This window comes from Urocitellus parryii, chromosome 1 (assembly GCF_045843805.1).
Source record: "Urocitellus parryii isolate mUroPar1 chromosome 1, mUroPar1.hap1, whole genome shotgun sequence".
NCBI lineage: Eukaryota > Metazoa > Chordata > Mammalia > Rodentia > Sciuridae > Urocitellus > Urocitellus parryii.
The window spans coordinates 118,383,081-118,409,694 of record NC_135531.1 but is presented as its reverse complement, the minus strand read 5'-3'; the positions used below and the strand labels follow the sequence as shown (position 1 = coordinate 118,409,694).

The following is a 26,614-nucleotide window of genomic DNA, read 5'->3' as shown; positions in this document are numbered from 1 at the left end:
CAGGTAAATGGATGGAGTTAGAGAAGATAATGCTAAGTGAAGTTAGCCAAGTCCAAAACACCAAATGCCGAATGTTTTCTTTGATATAAGGAGACTGCTTCATAGTGGAATAGGGAGAGGGAGCATGGGAGGAATAGACAAACTCTAGATAGGCCAGAGGGGCTGGAGGGGAAGGGAGGGGGCATGGGGTTAAAAATGATGGTGGAATGTGATGATCATTATTATCCAAAGTACATGTATGAAGACTCAAATTGGTGTGAATATACTTTGTATACAACTAGAGGCATGAAAAAAATGTGCTCTATATGTATAATAAGAATTATGATGCATTCCACTGTCATATATAAATAAAAAAGTAAAAAAAAAAAGAGCTCCTGATACTCAAAATGGAACAATTTTAAAAAATAAATAAATAACATAGTATTCGACTATAAAGCAAAGTATAATATAGACTAGAATGATATAAATGATTGAATAAATAAGTAAATGAGGGAGAAAAAAACAAATCTTCATTACAGTACAATTCCAAATAATAAATGTAAATACTCCCCACTGCAAAAAGTGAAGCTGTCTCCCTCCCATTTCAGTGTGGACTAGAATTATAGCCTTGCTTCCAAAGAATAGAGAGAATAGAAACAGAACCAAATAACTTCAAAGAGGAGAAATCTAGTGACTGATTCTGAAAATTCCATTCATTTAGCCATCATCAGTGATTTTTTTTCCAATATTCTAGCCTTCAACACTGGGAACCACCTGTCTTGTTACCATAAGAATTCTATCTTAAATCCTGTTAAGACAGATGTTTAACTATGCCTTAAACGTATTTTAGGAGATTTTCCAGTATTTCATAACACACTTTCCTCCTTAACATCACTGTGAGATTTTGACATAGATTTAGTCACTTTCTAAAGTCATTTTCTACATACATATACATATATATATATATATATATATATATATATATATATATATATATACTCTTAAAAATGCTCTATCCTATCTCTTCTATATAATCTCCATCAAGTCTTCTTTTCCCAAAGCCCCCTTCTGAGCCTATCCAAATGCTTTTTACTCACTTTTTTATGGGGCATTCATCAATTTGACATATCTTTTTACCAAAAATAGTGTCCTGAAGATAAACATAGGCAGCCCAGAATTACTAAATTAGAGAAAGACTGAAAAGTTACTTTGTTGATAAAGAAAAGCAATATGGGGATATTTGTGTATGCATACAATATATATGTAGCATGCACTATTTTGGACAGATCATCTAAACTGTGGATTAACTATGGTTAAAAAAATTTAAGAGATTTGAAGTATATTAAAATTTCCACCAGTTAATGAAAACACCTACATTTTAAAAGCCATCTTATGTCTGGAACTACATAATAATTCCTTTTGTAAAAGCCAGATTGAATTTAAGATGTCCTGACTTCCTACAAACTCAGTTTAAGCTTCAGTTTATATTAAATTCATTCATACTATGCAATGAGTAATTTTGTATTAACTAATTAAAAGTATCCTATAATCTCCTTCCCTCCCCTCTCATTACTGTAGTTAATCAAAGGTTAAAAACATATATACAATGGCACAATATAATTGTAACCAGAATAAAAAAATTAATTAAAACATCTTTAAATATATCACACATATTATAAAATATAAATTTGCTCTATTCATCTTGAAGAAACTAAAGATTTTTTTTTTACTTTTTTACTCTGTATGACTAAAACGCCAAAGCTACTTCTACTTTTTTACTTTGTATGACTAGAATGCCAAAGCTACTTCTACTTTAGCAAGAAAAGACATGAAGAAACATAAGCTGTGACCAAAATTTTTAAAGGAAAGATTTTCTTAGCTCTTTACTTACAAAATTACATTTTTTTCCATACAAAAGTTGTTGGAGTTCTAAATTTATACACTAATAAAACCATTTTATGAAACATGTTTCTAAAGCACTTGATTCTATATTATCATATAATATATAAAAAAATTCTTCAAAAAAGTAAGCATTTATAAACTATTTCTTCTTGAAATGCTAAAAAGCTGGGAGGGATGAGTATTTATCTCTGTGTTTCCTCTTGTGCACTCATATTCTATCTGAAATTGTATGGTTTATAAAATCTTACCTCTGCTGGATGCTGAATTATGTACAAATGGGTAGAGATGTGCAGAGGGTGTACTGGTAGAAATGGACACAAACATACTTTCTGAGGTCGGCTAAAGAGCAAAAAAGAAAACAACCTGTAAATTTGTAAAATATAAAGATATGACGATATCCTAATATTTAAACATAATCCCACTATGTTATATAAAGAGGTTTGCTAAAGCTGTAGTCTTTTCAAAATGAAACACCAAGAATAAACTTAATTAATCAGTCTTTAGACATGAAAATTGGGAAGAGATTTACGTAAATTCTTTATCATTCATACAAATTAAAGTACCTCAAAGAGTCTTCTTAGTGAAAGAATACTCTTAAGTCACCATGGACTTTTATTTATGAAGAAACACTTTTTCTAACTTTCACTCTAAATTTACCCTTAATGGCCTCAGTAAAAATGTCCAATGAGACTAATTTTTTAAATAATAAATTAAACTGAAACATTATGGCCTTTTAAAATGTAGTTTTGAAAAATTTAAATAATTAAATATAACTATAGAAATCAAGTTATCTCAATATCTTAAAACCATTAATATTTACCAACTGTGCTCTAAAATTCTATTAAAAGTTGATTGTCTGGGCTGGGGATGTGGCTCAAGCGGTAGCGCGCTCGCCTGGCATGCGTGCGGCCTGGGTTCGATCCTCAGCACCACATACCAACAAAGATGTTGTGTCCGCCGAGAACTAAAAAATAAATATTAAAAATTCTCTCTCTCTCTCTCTCTATCTCTCTATCTCTATCTCTATCTCTCTCTCTCTCCTCGCTCACTCTCTCTTAAAAAAAAAAAAAGTTGATTGTCTGAAGTTGGTTAAATTCTTAGCCCACACCACTAACACTGATTTAACCCACAAATCTCTGCAATATTTAGAACATTTTTAAGTACAGTATCTAAGCGGAATAATTCTGTTCATGCTGTAAAACATTCCTCTCTCCTCTTATTTACAAATTTCTATTATTCCCAAAATTTTTGAATTCACTTTAATTATAGTCATATATATTTCCTTTATGCTTTTACTCATATTTCTATTTTAAAACTTGACTACCCTTATGGTTTATTTTATTTTCATATATGCTTTTCTCTTTCAGACAATGAACCCTCTAAGAACATGCTTTTCATTTAAGTTTGTATCATCCAGGGTAGTCTTTCTCAAACTTCAGCTTATATCAGAATCACCTAGAGGGCACATTAGACTGCTGAGTCTCACACCTTTAGAGCTTCAAATACAGTAAGTCTGGGAATTTACATCTCTAATAAGTTCCTGGATGGTGCTGATGTTGCCTATGGGGGAAGAATAAGGTCATGGAAGACAAAAAGACCAGTTTGAAATGCAAGTCACTAGAGGTGTCCACCCACATGGATTTTTTTTTTAATTTAAGTAACTTTGAATTCATTCATATCTAAATCCTTCCAACTTACCCATACATGCACCTGAGGACTGGCAAAGCCTGATAAATTTTTGTGAGCAGTAGTGAAAAGAAAAAGAAACTACAAAGCTGTGGGCAAAGGAATTAACCAGACCATTTTCCTCTACATGAAAATATGACCTTCACCAATTAACTAGTTCTGTTACCCTGGCTATCTGACAACTGTATTGCTAAGCAACACTGTATGTGATTAAAATGATCCAACTGGTAGACAGCATATAGACTGGAGAATTATAAAGTGATGGGGATACCTTACTTTAAGCTTCCCTAAATTAGGACCCTAGAAATTTGCTAGAGAGTTACAGGGGATATTGGCTCCTGGAAAATAGCAATGTAGGTTCCCATTACTGATCAGTGTAGAAAATCATCTTCCAACTCATGGACCTCTATGCTAGACTGCCACAAGGATTCCAGAGAAAAGAACCAAGGCTGCTCCAATGCAAGCTGTTGCTTTTGTCCTATATATTTCTGGCAATATATGTGGTCTATAGTTTTGTTAAGCACCTGCTGCCAGGTGCTTTGCTTGGCATCCTATCCCAGATATCTACAGAGTTTAATGCATTTTGTGGTCTTTGCACCAATGCCCCTTTCTAAAATAGTGTCTCTTCTCCCACTATTACCCTCAATCCCCTTATCCTGATTTTTCTTCATAATGTTATCATTATTTGGCATTATATTATCAGGATGTATGTTCTCTTTCCTGCAATGTATGTTACAGGAGAACAAGAAATTGGTCTACCTTTCTCGCTGCTATATTCCTAACATTAGTAGAGTAGGCTCTCAAAAACATTGTTGAACACAGGAAGGAATATCTCTACATTCCCTCTTACCTTCACATTGGGATGCATTTCTCCTACAACACAATTTCCTATCCTATACTTTTATTTTCTTCCATAACAAATTTTGATCTCTCTTCCATGTCCTCTGTAGCACTTGCGAAATTAGTTTGTAATATAAATGAAATCCAGAGTGTAAGTTTTCCCTATTATGTTTTGTAATCATTTTAACAAGTGAAAGTCTATAAGAGGCAAAATTATTTGCTGAAGAAAATATTTACTAAAGAAAAACACAAGCACTTTATGTGTAACAGTGTTAAATGTGATTTAAGCTAAAATTAATAACTTTGGCTAATGTTTTGATATTTTCATAAAATATCATTACCTATTTCCTCTAAAGCATATCTCTTTTATTAACCTAATTTTAATTAAAATTACTATAATAAAATTATAATTCTTTAAAACACTTTATTTTTTCAACTAACTTCATATTTAGCAAGTTACTTTATAACCAGAACTTGTGCTTGTTACCTTAATATTAATCCTTCTCATGCTTTCCTCTTCTACATGCTCTGCATGCATTATCATAGTGAACAGGTCTCCAACTATTAAACCATCTCTTACTAAACTAGTAAATAAGTGCAGAGTAATTGCTATCCTCATTCTAGAATTTTTTTTCAAAGAACAAAAATATCACCCAACACCCAAACACAACTCAAAAGTTTTAAATATTACAAATGGAAAACAGACTAAATGACTTTAAATGCAACAAATTTTTATTCTAATATTTACTGTACATCTAACCATATGCCTGACATTAAGTGCTTGAGACAATAAGCAAAGACTCCTGCTATTATGGAGCTTATTTGTTCTTACTCTGCCAGAAAGAATTTTCTGAACACTCTTTGCTTCCTATGAACTATTATATTTGACAGGTAACTAACAATCACAAACTTCACACCTAAACAGACTATCAGTAAATAAAGAGCATTCATTCTAAAATAAAAATCAAGTTACTTCTAGGATTTCTATAGTTTTGTTTTTTTTGTTTGTTTGTTTTTTTTTTTTTTACAATTTTCTATAGTTCTAAGGAGTTAAAAAGAAATCTAAAGAAACAAAAACTGGTCAGTAGATAGAGGGTTGATGAATAACTACCAAAATGTGTCACTGACAATGTCATTGTCTTGGGCATGTCCCACATTTCCAAAGTACTTCTTGATAAAACTACTAACAATAAAACACCAAGAACGTCCTAGGGAATAATTACTGAATACAAGCAAATATAAAAATGTAATCATCAATGTCTAGTTTTTGAGCTAATTTATAACAGAATGGCCAAAATAAGAACTGAGGTTTTCCATCCACTACATATACAGGGTTATAAATGTATTATAAATACTGTTTTTCTACTCACTAGAGTTTATCTTATTCAAAATCTATATAACACAATTAATGCTAATTATATTCTTAAAATATAATGGAAGCTTCAAATAATTTCCCTAAGGGAATTTTATAAAGTAAGTTTTTTTCTTCTTTTCTCATTAAATATGTAGAAATGAATAAGATTGACTTGCCTTGTACCCAATACAAGGGTAATCTGTCACTCTGAGCATGCACTCTATGACAGCCTGTGGGATAATAAAATTATATCTGACATACAACTAGAGATGCTGGGACCCACAAAATCATCTTTGTGGACTGGGGTTGTGGCTCAGTAGTAGAGTGCTTATCTAGCATGTGTGAGGCACGGGGTTCAATTCTCAGCACCACTTATAAATAAATGAATAAAATGAAGGTCCATCAACAACTAAAAAATATATATATAAAATAAGTCATCTTTGTAAAGCTTAAATTTCATACATAATATTCACTGAAAGATTTTTCCTCATAAGTACTGATTTTAGCCAAGATAATCTCACATAAATAAACTTTAAAGATTAATAATTAGATGCATAATTACTACTTTATTTTTTTTAAATATTTATTATTATTTTTTTAGTTTTCGGTGGACACAGCATCTTTGTTTGTATGTGGTGCTGAGGATCGAACCCCGGGCTGCACGCATGCCAGACGAGCGCGCTAAAGCTTGAGCCACATCCCCAGCCCCAAGATGCATAATTACTACTTTAAAGGATTTCTTTTATCCACTCAACAAAAGCAAATGTAGAACCCAGAAAAATAGTGCATCTCAAATTTTCCAGGATGCAATAAATTTTTATAATCCCAACAAAGTGAAAAGACAAAGAACAAAAAGTTGTATGCTTTTTCATTGAGTTACTTGAATATCTACACTGCATTACACATAAAAATGGCAACAGCTTTCTATTTTTAATAGGCTTTGGAAAAGAAAATACCACAGTGCCCTCTGCTGTCTTTTAAAGAAACCAAAGTGATCCTTAAGATAAATGCTAATTTTTAAATTTCTGAAATTACTTACTCATCATAACCAATGAAAAAAGAAAGATCTTCATAAATTGTTAATATAATATTATAATAAATTTTCATTTCACAAGTCAAAGAAAAGTAGGTAACATCTTTCATGTTTGACTGCTTCATGTAAAAATAACAATATACCACTCCCAATTTATTTTAAATTAGATTCATAAATTTATCTTACAACTGACTTCAGGAGTGAAGGAAAGACAGATTTAGAAGGAAAAAAATCACTGTTGTAGAATAGGTAGTAATTTTATAACAACAATAAATATCTTTTTTTTATAACTTTATTTTTTTTTAAGAGAGAGTTAGAGAAGAGAGGGAGAGAGAGAGAGAGAATTTTTAATATTTATTTTTCAGTTCTCGGTGGACACATCTTTGTTTGTATGTGGTGCTGAGGATCGAACCCGGGTCGCACGCATACCAGGCGAGCGCGCTACCGCTTGAGCCACATCCCCAGCCGACAATAAATATCTTTAGATGAGAGTTTCAGAGGCCTGTGCCCTAGAAAGCATGACTAGAGCAGTGGAGAAATCAGCAAGATCATCTAAACTGTAGATTCATATCTTTCTGCTGCTAACAATGAATCATACCCTAATTATATATAGTGCTTTTTTATAACTTTATGTATTTATTTGTTTATTTATTTTTATGTGGTGCTGAGAATCAAAACCAGTGCTTTATGCCACTACCTTCACAGTGCTTTGAAGTCACTAATAATAATAATAATAATAATAATACATAATACTATGATTATTTAGCACTTTAAATCATTTATTTCATCATCATTTATTCCTTCTTAGTATCTATTTTTGTATATAAGCCACATCATCAGTATGTAATAAATGCATGTAATTATAAATACAAGTATATATATTAGAAATGCAGCCTACTATTTTTAATCAATTGTGGTATGTCATCAAAATAATCTTTACTACTGGCCTGGAGATAAGCTTGTTCTTATACTGGATCTATAATTAAGGAAAGTTTCTGTGAGTGTTATTCTAATTAAAGAAGTCTTCAGAGATGCCAGATGTCTGCTACCAAAATCCTTGCATCTAAGAGATGACCATATTCAGCAGCTAAAAAAATTGTAATGAAAAATGACAAATCAACTGAGAATCTTATCATAATCAGGTATATTCATTTATCCTATGATTTACTACTTAGTAATTTTTCTCTCACATTTAATTCACTATAATCCTAGCAGAAACAATTTCTTCATCATTCCATGCAATCCTAACTGTACATTACTGAGAACTAGATATGGAATAAATAATGAGTGAATGGATAAAGAATACCCACATGACTTACTACCTTGTTTTTGTTTTGTTTGCAGTGCTGAGGATTAAACCTTTTGCTCTGCTACTGAGTTACATATAAATTATAAATCTTACCCTAATTGTATACATTGCCTTTCTTTTATAACTTTATTTATTTGTTTGTTTGCTTGTTTATAAATTAAGATCTACAGCAGAAATCTATGCTGCTTACCCACTGGCAAGCGAAAGGGAACAACATGAATATACATTTTTATAAGCAAGAAATCAAAATGGTATTTTATAGAAAATAACACTAATAAACATTTTCATTTTGCTCATTATTTTATCCCCTTCCCATATCTAAGAACTATCTGTGTTTTAAAATACAGATTTATGTGGATAATTTATTGGGAGAGCATTTAGCTTAATGTTATATAAATGTCCATTCCCACAAAAGAATATAAAAAGAATTGAGAATTTTCCTTGGCATAAAGATACAGAAAATGTATTAAGATTTAGGTTGGGGTTAGTATATACAAAAAATAATATAATATTGCTATGAATAATCCATAGCCCCCCCCAAAAAAAGCGAATTTCACCAATCCAATATTTATGTACACCTGATAAGTGAATATTACTGAAAGTCTCAGGATGAAAAAAATCTCCATCATGAGGCAATTTATTTCTGGTGACCTGCAGCATTAACACATATAAAATTATTAACTTGCCTATAGAAAAACTACCCTTATAGTGAAGAAGTTGGATTATTAAAAACACACCAACTTCATAAATAGTCATGATATTTCACAGAAGGAAAAAGAAGAGGAAAAAGGCAAGGAAAGGAGAAAAGAAGAAGGAGGAAGACTGGCAGGAGAAAAAGTAAAGAGGAAGATCTTAACATTTATTATATACTTTTAGGTGACAAACTATGCTAAGTGCTTTATCTTCATTTAATTCTCTGTCAAAGGGGGATAGTATTATTGTCCTGGTTTATAGATGAAGAAACTAAGAGAGGTTAAATAATTTTCTCTCAAAAAAAAAAAAAAAAAAGATGGAGCTGGAATACAGTTGTTTATAGAACATGCCTTTATAATACATTTTATTAATTCCACATCACATACACACTTAATGTTCAATGAAATATTATTTTAATATTTTATTCTAATTTGTTATATAGAAAGCAGAATGTATTACAATTCATATTATACATATAAAGAACAATTTTTCATATTTTGGGTTGTATACAAAGTACATTAACACCATTCATGTCTTCATAAATGTACTTAGGGTAATAATGTCCATATCATTCCACCATCTATTTTACAGCCTTGCCCCCTCCTTTCCCCTCTCTCCCCTTTGCCTATCTAGTGTTCATCTATTCCTCCCATGCTACCCCTTCCAACCCCACTATGAATCAGCCTCCTTCTATCAGAGAAAACATTCAGTATTTGTTTTGGGGGGATTGGCTAATTTCACTTAGCATTATATTCTCCAACTCCATCCATTTACCTGAAAATGCCATGATTTTATTCTCTTTTATTGCTGAGTAATATTCCATTGTGTATATATACCACATTTTCTTTACCCATTCATCTACTGAAGGGGGCATCTAGGTTGCTTCCACAATTTAGCTATTGTGAATTGTGCTGCAATAAATATTGATGTGGCTGTGTCCCTGTAGAATGCTGTTTTTAAGTCCTTTGGGTATAAACTGAGGAGTGAGATAGCTGGATCAAATGGTGGTTCTATTCCCAGTTTTCTAAGGAATCTTCAAACTGCTTTCCATATTGGCTGCACCATTTTGCACTCCCACCAGCAATGTATGAGTGTACCTTTTCCCCCACATCCTTGAGAACATTTATTGTTTGTTTGTATTCTTAATAGCTGCCATTCTGACTGGAGTGAGATGAAGTATTAGAGCAGTTTTGATTTGCATTTCTCTAATTGCTAGAGATGTTGAACATTTTTTCATATATTTGTTGATTGACAGTATATCACCTTCTGAGAAGTGTCTGTTCAGTTCCTTGGCCCATTTATTGATTGGGTTATTTGGGGGGGGGGGGTGTTAGCTTTTTGAGTACTTTATATACCCTAGATATTAGTACTCCACCTGATGTGAAAGTGGTAAAAATTTGCTTCCAAGCTTTAGGTTCTCTATTCACCTCACTGATTGTTTCTTTTGCTGAGAACAAGCTTTTTAGTTTGAATCATCCAACTTATTAATTCTTGATTTTAATTCTTGTGCTTTAGGAGTCTTATTAAGGAAGTAGGGGCCTAATCTGATATGATGGAGGTTTGGGACCTACTTTTTGTTCTATTAGATGCAGTGTCTCTGATTTAATTCCTAGGTCCTTGAGAGATAGGGGTTTCATTTCATTTTGTTGCATATTGATTTCTAGTTTTCCAAGCACCATTTGTTGAAGAGGCTATCTTTTCTCCAATGTATGTTTTTGGTGCCTTTGTCTAATGTAAGATAAGTATAATTATGTGGGTTAGTCTCTGTGTCCTCTATTCTGTACCATTGGTCTATCAGTCTACTTGAGTACCAATACCATGCTGTTTTTGTTGCAACTGCACTGTAGAATAGTTTAAGGTCTGGTATAGTGATGCCACCTGCTTCACTCTTTCTTACTAAGGATTGCTTTAGCTATTCTGAGTCTCTTATTTTTCCAGATGAATTTCATGACTGCTTTTTCTATTTCTATGAGGAATGTTATTGGGATTTTGATTAGAATTGCATTAAATTTGTATAATGCTTTGCGTAGTATGGTCATTTTACAATATTAATTCTGCCTATGCAAGAACAAGAGAGATCTTTCCATCTGCTAAGGTCTTCTTTAATTTCTTTCTTTAGCATTCTGTAATTTTTGTTGTAGAGGTCTTTCTTCTCTTTTGTTAGATTGATTCACAAGTTTTTTTTCTTTTCTTTTCTTTTTCTTTTTTTTTTTTTGAGGCTATTATAAATGGGGCAGTTTTCCTAGTTTCCCTTTCAGAGAATTTGTCACTGATATACAGAAATCCCTTTGATTTATGGGTGTTAATTTTGTATCCTGCTACTTTGCCGAATTCATTTACTAGTTCTAGCAGTTTTCTGGTAGAATTTTTTGGGTCTAATAGGTATAGAATCATATCATTGGCAAATACTGCTAATTTGAGCTCTTCTTTTCCTATGTGTATCCCTTTACTTTCTTTCATCTGTCCAATTGCTCAGTGATTTCTAATTTCATTCCATTATGATCGGATAGGATGAAAGGTGGTATCTCTACTTTTTTATATTTACTAAGAGTTGTTTTGTGACATAATATATGGTCTATTTTAGAGAAGGATCATGTACTGCTGAGAAAAAAATGTGTATTCATTGAAGTATGAAATATTCTATACCTATCAGTCTAAGTTATTGGTTGTATTACTGAGTTCTATAGTTTCTTTATTGAGTTTGGGTTTGGATGATTATCCAATGTGAAAGAGGTGTGTTAAAGTCACCGAGAATTATTGTGTTCTGGTCTATTTGACTCTTGTACTTGAAAAGAGTTTGATCAACATAGATAGAGGCTCCACTGTTTGGGGCGTATAAATTTATTACTGTTATGTCTTGTTGGTGAATGGTTCTCTTAAGCAGTATGAAATGTCCTTGTTTATCCCTTTTGATTAACTTTGGCTTGAAGTCTACTTTATTTGATATGAGGATGGAAACCCTACTTGCTTCTGCAGTCCATGTGAGTGATTTGATTTTTCCCAACCTTTCACCCTCAGTCTGTGGATGTCTTTTCCTATGAGATAAGTCTCTTGGAGGCAGCATATTGTTGGGTCTTTTGTTTTAATCCAATCTGCCAGCCTAAGTCTTTTGATTGGTGAGTTTAGGCCATTAACATTCAGGGTTATTATTGAGATATGATTTGTATTCCCAGCCATTTTTGTTTACTTTTGGTATTTTACTTAACTTGGTTTCTCCTTCAATAGTGTAAATTATTTTAACTATTAATTATCATGGAAAGTTTTCATTTCATCATCAAATCTAAAGCTTAATTTTGCTAAATATAAGATTCTTGGTTGGCAACCATTTTCTTTCAGGACTTGATATGTTGTTCCAGGATCTTCCAGCTTTCAGGGTCTGGGTTAAAAAATCTGCACAAAATCTAATTGTATGTGTATATGTAACCTTATTCCTTAACATAACAATAATAAATTCATATGCCCCCTATATGTAATCTGATTCCTTTCTCTCGTGGCTTTTAATATTCTCTCTTTATTCTATAGGCATTTTCATTATAATGTATCTTGGTGTGGATCTGTTGTGATTTTGTACATTTGGTATCCTGTAAGCCTCTTGAATTTGGTTTTCCAATTCATTCTTCATGTTTGGAAAATTTTCTGAAATTCTTTCATTGAATAGATTGCCTATTCCTTTGGTTTGGAACTCAATGCCTTCCTCTATCCAATAACTCTTAAATTTGGTCTTTTTCATCATATACCATATTTTTTGAATGTTCTGCTCATGGTTTCTTACCATTTTCACTGTGTAGTCTACATTCTTTTCAAGATTATATTGTCTTCATGGTCTGAGGTCCTATCTTCCAACTGGTCTAATCTGTTGGTGATGCTTTCAATTAAACTTTTAATTTGGTTTATTGTTTCTTTCATTTCAAGTATGTGTTTGTTTGTTTGTTTGTTTTAGAACCTCTATATCCGTATTGATGCAATCTTTTGCTTCCTCTCTGTTTATGTAGCTCTTTGTCAAAATGATCTTTTTCAGCCTGTATTTGCTCTCTTATATCATCCTTTAATTCGAAGAACATTTTAAACATGTACATCCTGAACTCCTTCTCTGTAATTTCTTCTGCTGTGCTGGCCATGGATTCTAATAATGTGGCATCTTGATATGTTTGGGGCACTTTCTTCTCTTGTCTTTTCATATTGCTTGTATGTCTTCCCTTCTAGCACTGTGGATCTGAGGTGTTACTGTTTATACCTTAGAGGCTTATAGTGCCCTTGTAGGGATCCAATACCTCTCCTTTCAGGTGAAGGACAATATTATCAGATCCTAATATAACAGTATACACCCTAAAAACAAATGTTTGCTATTAAGATGTTTATAGTTTAGGCACAGTATATAGAAATGGTGACTTGAATTACCATCTACAATATATCAGTAGGTTTGCAAAAGGGTTTACAGTTCATGATGGTGGACAAAGGACGAGGGGTAAGGAGCAGGATGAAATGCTGAGGAGGTAGGAGATGAGGACATAGAGTTGCTGTTATCTTAGGAAGTGTGAAAGAGAAATCTAGAGAGGAAGATTAGTAGCAGAAGAAGGGAATGGAAGTAATTTGGGGTTTACAAGAAAGTGGGAAGACAGTAGAGTACATAAAACAAACACACACTATATATTAAGAAAAAATGTTAAAATAGTGAAATTGGTGGGATAAAAGGAAAAAAAAGAATATACAACACAGCTGTAATATACTATTCAGAAGTCCCAGTCCTCAAAATCTTAATTCATGCAAAATACTTGGTTTTGCATATGTTGGGGATGTGAGGGTGAGAGAATAGAGAGAGAGAGGAGAAAAAAAACTTGAAGGAAAAAACAGGATTATTTTGTTTGGAAATCTGTATCTTTCCTGTTTCCCTTCTCATCCAATAGGTGGGGTTGTCTGTTGTTAGCTGGTCTCTGCCCTCAGAATGGTGAAGGTAACCAGGGTGTCATTGTGCTGGGGTAGCAAGACTGCTGAGGAGAGGGGAGTTAGAAACTGGGTATCTGGTCAGTTGGAGTTCCAAACTGGTTGTTGCCCCCCCTGAAGATGGTGATGAAGGTGACCCAAGATAGAGCTGCCTGCTTTCAGCGGTGGCCTGTCAGGTCATGTTGGGGGAGCTGAGCAATGGCATTGGACGATGAGTTCAGAGACGAGCTCTGTGGTGTACAATGTGTGGCTGTCAGCTGACTTTGGAGCCTGTGAGAGGTTGCAGGTAGGCTACTGCACGAAGTTCTGCTGCTGCAGAGTCTCAAGATGGTAGCAATCAGGGGAGCCCCACAATGGTAGATGGGGGTCCACATGGGAGTGGAGGCCAGAGTTCCTGCATGTGGGATGCTGCCGGGTGTCCTGAGTGGGACTGGTGTTGGTGATTTCTGCTCAGGTGGGTGGCCAAAAGTTCTGTGAGGGTGTTGATGGTGCCCTCTCAGTTACCCAGTAGTCCTGCACGGGCGAGTAGCTGGGAGACCTACTCTGATGCTGTGGCCTGTAGCCCTAAGCGGGCACAGTGACTATGATTCCCACATGGGAGCAGGAATATCATTGGCAGAGAAGCAGTATTTTCACTACTTGAGTCCCAGGTCAGGGAGCAACACAGAATGCTGCCTCCCTCTGGCCCACCATTTTGGATCCTCAATGAAATATTTTAACACATAACTCTAGTCTCCAACCTCAGGCCCCAGAATGCCTACCATTAGAATTAAAACATTTGGAGATAAGATAAATAAAAAATTTTAAAAATACCCTTTTAGTTTGAAAGGGAATCTAGAAGGAAAAGGTCAAAGTCCAAACATTTATAAAATTCTCCAGAACAAAATGACTAAAAGTAATTAAATATATGTGATTAGATACCAAAAGAACTACATAGAGGCAATCCCACAGGAAGCTTACAGTAGAGAAAAGAAATATTCAAAGGTTAAAAGACAGCAAGTGGCATCAGAGTTGGATCTTGAACTAGAGTAGGTTTTCACACAAAGAAATGAGGAAGGAGCTTTTCATATAGGAAAAAAAAAATACAGAACAAAGGTATAGACCCAAACATTAAAAAAAAAGAAAAAAAAATAACTTTCAAGAGCAGTTCAATGGACAACGAGGTATGCGAAAATATGGCAAAGAAAAGGACAAGTGGACAGGCTAAGGGCTAGCCTACAAGACTAGATGTCACACAGAGTGTCTGAACTCTTTTCTTCACATAATATATAAGCATGGAAGGTCTCCAAGAAAGGAATAAAATGAGCAGGCCCCAATGTTTAGAATAAACTTTGTGAAAGGGAATTGGATAGATGACAGAATGGAGCTTGGGAATCTATGACAATAAGTACAGAATCATAAAAATTCATGATGGAGCAACAGCACTGAGAAAAACCAGATTCTAAAGAGGAGTTTAAATAGTACTCTCCTGTGAAACTCCAAGTAGTGATTCCCTCCTTTTACCTCTGTGCTCCTAAACCACATTTTTCATATTATAGTACAATTATTGCCTGATATGTATTTCTCCTCTTAAAGATCTTATCTTTCAAGGTTGCTCAGTAACAATACAATCTTAAAAAATGGCCCAAGTAAACACATACTTGGTCTTGAATTTGTAGCAAACTCAAATGATGGTGTAGACATACAAGACTGTATGAGTTGAGCAGTATCACCCAAAAAGATGTCTAAGTCCTAATCCTTAGTATCTGTGAATGTGACCTTATTTGGAAATCACGTTTGTAAATGTAATTAAGTATCTCAGCATTTAGGGTGATATTCAATAGAGTGATTGTTATAAAAAAAAAGAAGAGAACTTATAAACAGAGGAGAGATCAAAGTGAAAAAGAGGCAGAGAATGCAGCAATGAGTCTATAAGTCAAGAAACATCAAGAATTACCAAGTAGCCACCAATTTTAGTCTTGTGCTTTCCAGAATTGTGAGAACAAATTTCTTTTGTTTTCAGCTACCAGGTTGTAATAATTTGTACTGGTAGCTCTAAGAAAACATTAGACCCAAAGATGGTATCTCCTAATATCTTCTCAGTTGCTACTGTGCCTTATTCATCTAGTAATGTCTCCTGTGAGGAAATTGATATCACTGACACTCCTAGATATCCTGGCCATGAAGCTATATTGATACTATCAAAATTCCACAATGTCTCTGAACATCTATATCAGTTTTCTAGACATACAGCAGACTATCACTGTTTCTCTATTATTCTAGCAAATTTACAAAGGTAAACCTCAAAAGAAGACTATAAATGTGGGATTTTGATTTATATTTTAAACAAGAGAAAAATGAACTTCAGTGGAGAAACTGGTGAATTCTGAACACAGTTAGTAGTGTACCAATGCTCTTTTCTTAATTTTGATTACTCCATGAGTCTCTTACATTTCTGTATGTTTGAGTCAGACACTAGATTTTGTTCTGGAGTATCTTTTCAATGATGTCTTTATGTGAACAGCCTCAGAATACACAGGTAAATTGATCTTCTGGAGCAAAGGACAGGTTTTCCTTGCGATCCATTATAAAAGATTCAGGAACCATAAATGCAGCTGTGATGCAAACCCACTGTATGCATACCATCCAACTTGTATTCTCTGTGAAACCCCTATAGGACCTGGAGTCGAAAGGGAGAGCAAGGGAGAACTAACACAAACAGAAAGTTCATGCTACCTGTTGTGTCATGAGTTATTAAAGCCTTCATCTTTGACCCAGGAATTTCACATTTTAAAAATAAGCACATTAACTTTTCCACTTGCAAATAGGATAAAATCTCAGATCTTTTACAATTCTTGATATTATTACACAACTAGGGCCTTCTGAGAAACTGAGGCAGCATGAAGACCCCCTCTTCAAACCCCTATTCTTGTAACCAAGTCAGAAAGAAGATTTCAGACATGTCGCTCAGAGAAAGAGTTATGAGTTTATAGAATGGATAGGAAAAGAAAAAGAAGATACTCTCAAGGGAGAGAGTGAGTCTTCTCAGAACAAGGGGGAACTGACACAAACATAAAGCTAATGCTACCTGAACTTCAGTTTTATTGGGGATCCCAGAGAAGTTTCCAGAGAGTCCCACCCAGGTACACCTCTTGACTTTGGTGCGAGGGATTGAACCCATGGCCTTGTGTATGTAAGGCAAGCACTCTACCAACTGAGCTATATCCCCAGCCCACACCTCTTGAGTTTTGACTGACAGCAGTATAACATCAGACATTCAAGTCCCCACTGTCATGGCAACTCTGGGTCACCTTGGCCCATGCTGACCAGTACTAATTGGATTCTTAACCATACATTCTTACAAAGTTTATGGCTAGAAAGAACTATCCTTATCTCCCAGAATCTAGTCTGTGAAAAGAAAGACCCAGAAATTCCTAGGTACATATCCAGAAGAATTAAATGTTGGCACTAGAACAGATATTCAAGCAGCACTGTTCACAAAAATCTCTCCTTTCAAAATAATCTGGGTCCTTCTTATCAACATTATTTCCTTCCTTCATTTCCTTGCAGATAACAGGTAGTCTGCTGAGGAATGTGATATATCCTGTGTACTTAGACCAGGCAGGGCGGCAGGCAAATTGCTTTTTGGCAAAGAAAGTATGTGGGGATCAGCACAGTGGGTCCATTTTATAGAATTATTCTCTTAACCTTATATTCCCACCATTCTCATCTATCTGTCCCCTAATAATATTACCCTAGTTATGTGCAATTACTCTATTAAGTTATTAGGTGAAAGGTATACAGAGTTCAGTAATCACTACTCAGTACCCAAAACTTTTTCATCATCCTAACATAAACTTTACCCCTAGTCACTTCCCACTTCCTCAGCCCCTGATAACTTCTATTTCTGCAACTTTTCAATAAGTCTAAAATAATTTCAACCAGGTGTAGTAGCCCACACCTTTTACCCTAGCTACTTGGGAGGATGAAGCAGGAGGACTGGCAAGTTCAAAGCCAGCCTCGGCTTGACCTTGTCTCAAAATAACATCTAAAAATAAAATTATTTCAAAATTAAAAGTTATAGGGCTGGGGATGTGGCTCAAGTGGTAGCGCGCTCGCCTGGCATGCGTGCGGCCTGGGTTCGATCATCAGCACCACATACAAACGAAGATGTTCTGTCTGCCGAAAACTAAAAAATAAATATTAAAATTCTCTCTTCTCTCTCTCCCTCTTTAAAAAAAATTAAAAGTTATAACCTGATCTAACATATACCCATTCTAGAATAGCAATGATGACTTCATCATTATGATATTATTATGATCAGGTTCTCCTTTCTCCTTAGTCAAGAAAAATGAATTCAGTTCAGTGCTCTTACCACTATATAACAATGTCTTATTACATTTTCTAATGATAAAAATGGCAAAGTTTATGTGATTTGCATATTTTACAACAAAAAAGGCTTTTGAAGCTCAAAAAATTTTTGCTATATTGACTATAATTCACCTTTCTTTTAAGCTAAAGCAGAGCATTCTGAGATTCTTAAAAATATATTTAACATTTCTTGAGCATTTATTGTACAAAATGCACTCTGGCCATCTTAAGTTATGTGATTTCCCCTAAGAACACTATGAAGTAGACAACTATGATTATCTCAGCTTTACAGTTGGTGAAGCTGAAGTACACAATATCTGGTGACTTCTTTAATGTCAGAGAGTGAGGATTCAAACCCAGTTAGTCAAACTTTAGTTAAGAGCCCATTCATTACAATTTTTCTGTAGAAAAGATTTGAATAGACATTTCTTCAAAGAAGATATGCAAATAGCCAGTAAAAATATGAAAAGATGTTCAATATAATTGAAGTAATGCAAATCAAAATCACAATGAGCTATCACTTTACAACGACTAAAATAACTATTTAAAAAAAAAAAAAAAAAAAAACAAGGAGGACAGGGCTGTGGATCAGTGGTACAGCACTTTCCTGGAATGTGTGAATTCCTAGTTTAAAAACAATAAGCATTGGCTAGGATATGAGAATCAGAAACCTCATATATTATTGGTAGAAATATAAAGTGGTGCAGCTATTATGAAAAACAGTTTAGCAATTCCTCAAAAAATTAAGCACAGAACATGTGACCCAGAAATTCCTAGGTACATATCCAAAAGAATTAAATGTTGGCACTAGAACAGATATTGAAGCAACACTGTTCACGAAAGTCAAAAAGTAGAAACAACTAGTGTTTATGAACAAATGGGTGAATAATAATAGACAAAATATGGACTGCACATACAAAAGTAATGAAATTTTGATATATACTTCAATGGGTGGATTTGAAAAAATTATGTTAAGTAAAATAAGCAAAACAGATGAACAATATTATATGATTCCACTTATATGGCATATCTAGACTAGGTGAATTCACAGAAACAAAAAGTAACCTAGAAGTTGAGAGTAAAATGGAGGTTAACAGAAGACAGAGACAGCACACGGAGGGAGGAATAAAAACTTGATCAATGGGTACTAGGTTACAATTGTACAGTACAATAGCTACAGGTAAGGAGAATGTATTATACATTTCAAAAAGCTAGAATAAAGGATTTTGAATGTTTTCATCATTTAAAAAATCAAGATAGGTATTTTTTACCCTGATTTAAGCATTACACAATGTATATATATTATACAATGTATAAACACCACATGGTACTACATAAATACATATAATCCTTTCTTAGCAGCAGCAGTAAGAAAAAAAATATTTTAAAAAAAATAGAAGTTACCAAGGGCTGAGGAAGTGCAAAGTGACTGGGGATAAAGTTTATGTTAGGATGATGAAAAAATTTTGGGTACAGAGTGGTGATTACTGAATATTATGTGTCTAATGTTACTGAATTGTAAACTTACAGATGGTTAAAATAAAATATATATATTATGAACATGATACTGAAACCAGAGTTTTTCCACAGCTTTGTCCTCTGCAGAGTGCAGGAACATACTGTAGCTCTACGCCCTGCAATGTTGCAGCAGACCACAGCAGCTCACCACCAACTTCATCTTTCTGGGTTCTTCTCTTGAGAATTCAAATAATGAAATCACAGACAAGAATGAGTGTAAGAGTAGGATTTATTTAAGTGTGAATAGAAACAGAATTCCTACAGGGTAAGAGTGGACTCAAGAAGGTTGCTGCTTGAGGGTGCTGGTCTAGGGGTTTATATAGCACTTGGGTCAACATTACTGGTCCAAATGTCTGTTAATCAGTGTTTAGAAAAGTACCTATTGATCCAAATTTATGCTAATCAGGGTTTGGAAAAGTACTATGCTATTAATTAACCCTTGAGTCTGAACATTCATTCATGTCTGTCCCACTTCTATTTTCTTGTGCTGGCCTGCAATCACAGCTTCCCAGGAGATTGAGATAAGAATCGGGAATGCTCAGGATTCAGAGCTTTGGTGCTGTGTGGAGTCAGATTATGCAGCAGGTGTTCTCACCAGCTCAGAGCCCACAGGGTGGCAGGTCAGGCACACTGCACCAACATGGCCGACTCTATGTTGCAGCAGTCGGTGATCACTCTTGGACTCCACCCAGACTGTGGCTGCTGCTCTGGCATTCCAATGTTCCACTATCACTTCTCAGCAGGGATTATTGGATTGACTGGACTGATTGTGCAGCTTGGCAACCAGGGAGCCATGTCAATACCACAATTCAAAAAAATGAAAGATTAGCCTGACAAATAACTTGTTTACATAAACAAACAGATCAGAGATTTACCACTGGGTCAACAGGTTATTGCATGCCTTTTCATTTTTGTTTTCCTTAAGTAGCACTGGAACATTTCTTCCACTTATTTCATTTCATGCTCCCTCTTTCCCCATAATCTTTTTACTAAGCTTTCAACAGAGAAAAACAAAAATCAAGCAAATGAAAATTCAGCAGAAGGTAAAAAATCAATTCCTATCAATAATATCTTCAAACATGTTTTTCTAACTGCAAACTGAGAAACCATAAAAAGAAATGAGAACCTGATCATAGGCAAGTACGAGATTGAAGAGATACAGGTTGGATCTTAAAAGGGGCAATAATTAAAAACTGTTCATTTCAAATTATTAAAAGTAGCCATAGCCAAAGGAAAAAGGATTCTATGTAGAAGATGACCAAGAAACACCTCACTGCAAATACTTATCGTAGTCAATAGGAAAATAAAGGCTGTCATACTATTCATTTAAGCATAATTTATTATTATGTAGCATGGCAATAAAAACATGAAAACTAAAGTAGTTGTGCCTCCTATTAGTCGCCTGACCTTGATCATCTTCTATAAAAGGGGAAAACGCTATTTTAATCACAAGGTTGTCTCATGGATTAAATAAAAATGAACATGTAAAAGTACTTTGTAACTTGTGAACTCCTTTTAAACAATACCAAATTTCAAATGAACTTAAGGAATTCATGTGTTTTGATGTTGTTTGAAGAAAACTATTTGAGGGTTCTAATATAATTCTTAGTTTTCTTAGGGAAAATAAACATTTAGAAAGCTCTAATGTGTTTTTTAAAACTAGTCACTCCTCTGTGGAGACTTAATTAAGATTTAGGAAAAAATTCTCTCTTGACACATACCATCTTTGCTCAACTTTGAACATATGATTAGCTTCCACAGTAATTTATAAAATCAGTTAGCTTTGTACATGTATTATGAATAAACTACTTCAAAGAATAAATATTATTTTCTATATAACAGGAAAGAACAAATTGCTGATGATTTTCTTTTGGGAATATGATATTCTGATGTATACAAAAGGTCAAATTTTCAGAATCTCTAATTTTTTTTGTTTTGTTTTTGTTTTTTATTAGTTTTATTTGTTAAATACATGACAGCAGAATGCATCACAATTCTTATTACACATATAGAACAATTTTTCATACCTCTGTATATAAAGTATGTTCACACCAATTCATGTCTTCATACATGTACTTTGGATAATGATGTCTATTACATTCCACCATCCTTACTAATCCCCTGCCCCCTTCCCTTCCCTCCCACCCCCTCTGCCCTATCTAGAGTTCATCTATTCCTCCCATGCTCCCCATCCGTATCCACTATGAATCAGCCTCCTTATATCAGAGAAAACATTCGGCATTTGGTTTGGGGGGATTGGCTAACTTCACTTAGCATTATCTTCTCTAACTCCATCCATTTACCTGCAAATGCCATGATTTTATTCTCTTTTATTGCTGAGTAAAATTCCATTGTGTATATATGCCACCTTTTTTTATCCATTCATCCACTGAAGGGCATCTAGGTTGGCTCCACAGTTTAGCTATTGTGAATCGTGCTACTATACACATTGATGTGGCTTTGTCCCTGTAATATGCTGTTTAGAATCCCTAATTTTTATCCTAAAAATTATCCTTAATAATCCAGTTGTCTTTAAGCATTCCAAAGTAGTTTTTCCCCCAAGTGTTGATGCCAAGTGAACAGTTTCAATTATTCTAAATCAATTACCCTTAAAATTGCCATTTTTCACTTTTCCCACCCAAACATACAAACAGATATTACACTACTGCTCAATCAAACTAGGCACAAAGATATAGATGAGACCCAGAAACAAAACAAAAATGTCTATTGGGGACACAAATGAGTTAGGCAGGAATGATTTGAGAGCTAAGAGGACCTGGACAGATCATGCCCAATCTACAGGCACAGTCAATATTCAGCTCAACCAACTACTGTTCAGGGAAGTAGTCCCTGAGTTGGCAGATCTTCCTACTTTCTTGGAAGCCAGAAATTAGATATTTTTTTATATAAAAGTCTTATTTTCTTTAATTGTTAGCAACTAATATAAAAGCTGTAAAAATACAGTGTAAAACATCTATAGGATGGCAGTTTGTGGCTCCTGCATTCTTCCTAACCATCTGCAGTCCTTTCTCTTTCCCCTCTCCCTTCTCCCTCTCCTCCTCTTCACCTTCATCCTTAGCTCCCTACCCCCACAACACTGGTATCCACATCACTTTTTTCTCCAGATTACTCATGCATAAAGAATAGGGAAAAGTTAAGATACATTAAGTAAAAGAACTAGAGAAAATATTAAAGTTCAGGCATTTGTTACTAACTTTAAAAGTATGAAAACTGCTAGGCAAGATGGCACACACCCATAATCCCAGTGACTAAGAAGACTGAAGCAAGACAAGTTTGAGGCCAGCCTGAGAAACTCAGTGAAACCCTGTCTCAAAATAAAAATTAAGAGAGCTAGAGATCTTGGCTCAGTGATAGACCACCCCTAGGTTCAATACCCAGTAGGGAGGTAAAAAGTATGAAAAATCACAACTACTCTTGCAGCTTTAGTGACCCACTTCCGCTAGTAACTATACCTACTGTGCAAATAAAATTCTAAGACCTCTTCCACAGGAGTGTGAAGTTAGGTACTTGTATGAGCTTGGAAGCCAAGTGGCCTGAAGCTAAAGATTCAACTCTGCAATTCGCCTGTTACCGCTACCTCCTGAGTATTTAAAAATGAACAGTAAACCCTGAGTTCAATATCCAGCACAGGGGAAAAAAATATGGTAAGAAAGTATAATAAAGTGAACAGCATCATCAATTTCAAAAAGTTGTTACAAGAAGTAATAAAATATAGTATGCAAAGTATGGAGGTCTGGTGTGTCCCTAGCAGATGGCTGATGGTTCATAAATGGGTGCTAAATTCATAGATGTGGTTTATTATAATCCTTAAAACTTTGTACTTTTCTTGAGAAGAAAGGCTTTGAGAAAGAAAAACTTGTTTCAAGGTCTGAATCAATTTGAATGAACACTTTCCTTGCTGTTTCTTCCCTTGAACAGATTTTAACACAGTTTTTAGAAATTATTATTCTGAATGATGATTTCTAAGTGGTATATGACTTCTCCTCAAACTCACAGCAATATCCACAGAAGATGTGTAATTAGGATTCCTGTCTTTCTGGAATAACTCTAGTCAAGCCTTTTACCATTACATCGTCATTCAGTTTCATATTTCTATAAAATAAAGTATATGGGCTGGGGTTGTGGCTTGGAGGTAGAGCGTTTCGCCTAGTATGCATGAGACACTGGGTTCAATCCTCAGCACCACGTAAAATAAAATATTTAAAAAAAAAAACAAATTAATAATTAATTAATTAAAGTATAAATGATATGGCTAAAAGTCCCCTATAAAAGCCAAACTTGGGCTGGGGTTGTGGCGCAGTGGTAGCATACTTGCCCAGCATGTGTGAGAGACTAGGTTCAATTCTCAGAACCACATATAAATAAATGAATAAAAGAAAGATCCATCAACATCTTTAAAATATATATATATTTTTTTAAAGTCAAAATTGCCATCACCATTCAAAATAATAGTTATTTCAGTGGCTGGTTTTGCAGGTTCTATAGCATTAGACCCAAACATCCTGACAGAGCTTATTTGGCCCTTTCTAGTCCAACTGTCACTAATCTCTGTAGCCTCATTTCTGTAAAATTCTCTAAATACTATTATACATGCTGATCACTCTGCCAGAACATACTGTTCCCTCCCTCAACTTCTAGTTTCTTCCCTAGTTAACCATAAATATTAGAAGCCTGATTAAATATTTTCCCTATGTCCTTCTGTTTCAGCTTAGATATCAATTCCAAGATTTCCATGACTTTTTCCCCATATCTCAACTCAAAATAACCATAATTTGGTACATGTCCTTATGTGTTCCTAAAACATACTGCATATATCATCTGTAAAAGAAGCTAATTTTGCGGAATCCAACAAGAAAAGGACAACATACTTAACACAGATACTACATGTGATTTTCTAACAAAATTAAAGACTATCAATATTTGTGAAGCACTAATAACTTGAAGAATATGTGTACTCTTATCTTCTGGCTCTTATTCCCATGATGTCCTGATTTCAAAGACTGCAAAAGGATATCATATACTTATAAAAGAATTTAAAACTTCCCATTCTAGTCTTATATAATTTAAGTATAAAATTATATAAAAGTCTGCAAAAAAAATTTGGCAGGGGGGTTAACCAGGGATTGAACTCAGGGGCACTGAACCACTGAGCCACATCCCCAACACTATTTTGTATTTTATTTAGAGACAGGGTCTCACTGAGTTGCTTAGCACCTCACTTTTGCTGAGCCTTGCTTTAAACTTATCATCCTCCTGCCTCAGCCTCTGAGCCACTGGGATTACAGTCAGGTACCACTGAGCCCAGCTGCAAAAGGATTTTAATCTAAGCAAAATCATAAAGATTTTCACTCTGAAAAATTCAAAAGAGTCTTTTTCCTATTTTATTCAGAGCCTTGGGGCCTCAATGATTTTCAAACTCTTTCAAAATGCATTCTGTAGTACATACATGTGTATGTGAGGAACAAAAATCTTATTGTAGTTCATTACCTATAATGAATTATAAACAAGAAACACATAAGGAAAAGAATACGTTTATAGAATCTACACTATGTAATAATAAATAAGTTTGGGATTTTTTTAAAGAATATTCCACTCATGTTTAAGATGGGTTATATTTCTAATGAGCAAGATTATGCTGAGAAGTTAAATTGAGTTTGTATTTCCCAAACAAACCTAATATCTAGGACTCCCTAGGCAGTGACAATTATAGTAATGTATTTAGCAAAATGAATACTATGTAAGTTGATGGCCAAATAATGGAGATTTACTGATTGCTCAACTCTAAGAATACATTTTTTAAAATACTGTAAGCATAAATATAAAGATAATCCAGGAAACTAGTAGAATTCTAGCAGGCCAATCAAATAAAATATAAGTAGCCATCAATTCATTTATACATTATTGATAGCACCTAAACATTCTCCCTAATTCTAGAATTGTATTTTTTTCTAGAACTATGTTCTCTTCTATTCAAGCAAACCAAATAAAATATATGCCAAGGAGGAGAAAATCTTTTAAAAGAAATTTCATGAGAAATAAGCAAAGTAAAGAAATGTTAGGATGAATTATAATACTAAAGTATTAACTGAAAGTCAATGGAAACAAAATCCAGCAAGTCATTTTTATTTTTAAAAATATAAATATCTACTAACCATATGCAATTAATTTTTTTAAAAACTATAAACAGCATTCATAATAGACTGAATAGACTAAAGAGTACATGATAAAGTTTGCAAAAAAAATTTAACCATGGATTCTTCCTTTCATCATCCTATTGAGTCCTCTTCAAAGATTTCTATATGGTATCCTCTGAGCCCCTTACACAACTTGTTTAAATGAGCTGCATTCACATACTTCTTTGTGCAAAACATGGTCCCTTTTAGTCACAAATTATCCATCCTCCTGAAAGGTTTACTGAGTGTTGATTATACAGAGATGCTCCTTGACTTACAATATGATTAGGTCTGATAAACCCATATTACACTGAAAATACTGTAGTCAAAAACGTGTTTAATAAGTGTAACCTAAAGAACACAATAACTTAGGAACACAGTATACATAGAGTATTGGTCATGACCACAGACTGACCAGGAGCTACTGCAGCCAGAATCTAAAGAGAAGTTCCACATATCCCTAGCCCAGCAAAAGACCAAAGTTCAAATTTGAAGCACAGTTTCTACTAAATGCACATGGCTTTTGCACTCTTACCAAGTTGAAAAACTGTAAACCAAACCATCATTAAATGAAGGGTCATCTGTACAGAGTACATCTAGAAAATATTCAACTATCTTTATATTCACTATCTTTATATTCTGAAGTCTTACAATCTAGTCCCTGGAAAAGGTTAAAATGCCCAAAGTAAAGTACTTCTTAAAGACATTCAACCACATTATGTCCTTCTGCTCTTCTTAGATTGATTTTCTCCATCCCTCTGTTTTCAAATGGATAATTTGTGACTAGAAAGGACCATGTTTTGCACAAAGAAGTA

At 34.2% G+C, this 26,614-nt stretch overlaps 1 protein-coding gene across 1 annotated transcript in view; it reads right to left on the bottom strand.

The window, feature by feature from the left end:
- Positions 1 to 26,614, bottom strand: part of Dtwd2 (DTW motif tRNA-uridine aminocarboxypropyltransferase 2) — a 142,917-nt gene that overhangs the window by 113,854 nt on the left and 2,449 nt on the right. The window contains exon 2 of the mRNA XM_077796871.1: positions 2,130 to 2,220. Coding sequence (XP_077652997.1) covers positions 2,130 to 2,220 — 91 coding nt within the window. The remainder of the gene's footprint in view (positions 1 to 2,129; positions 2,221 to 26,614) is intronic.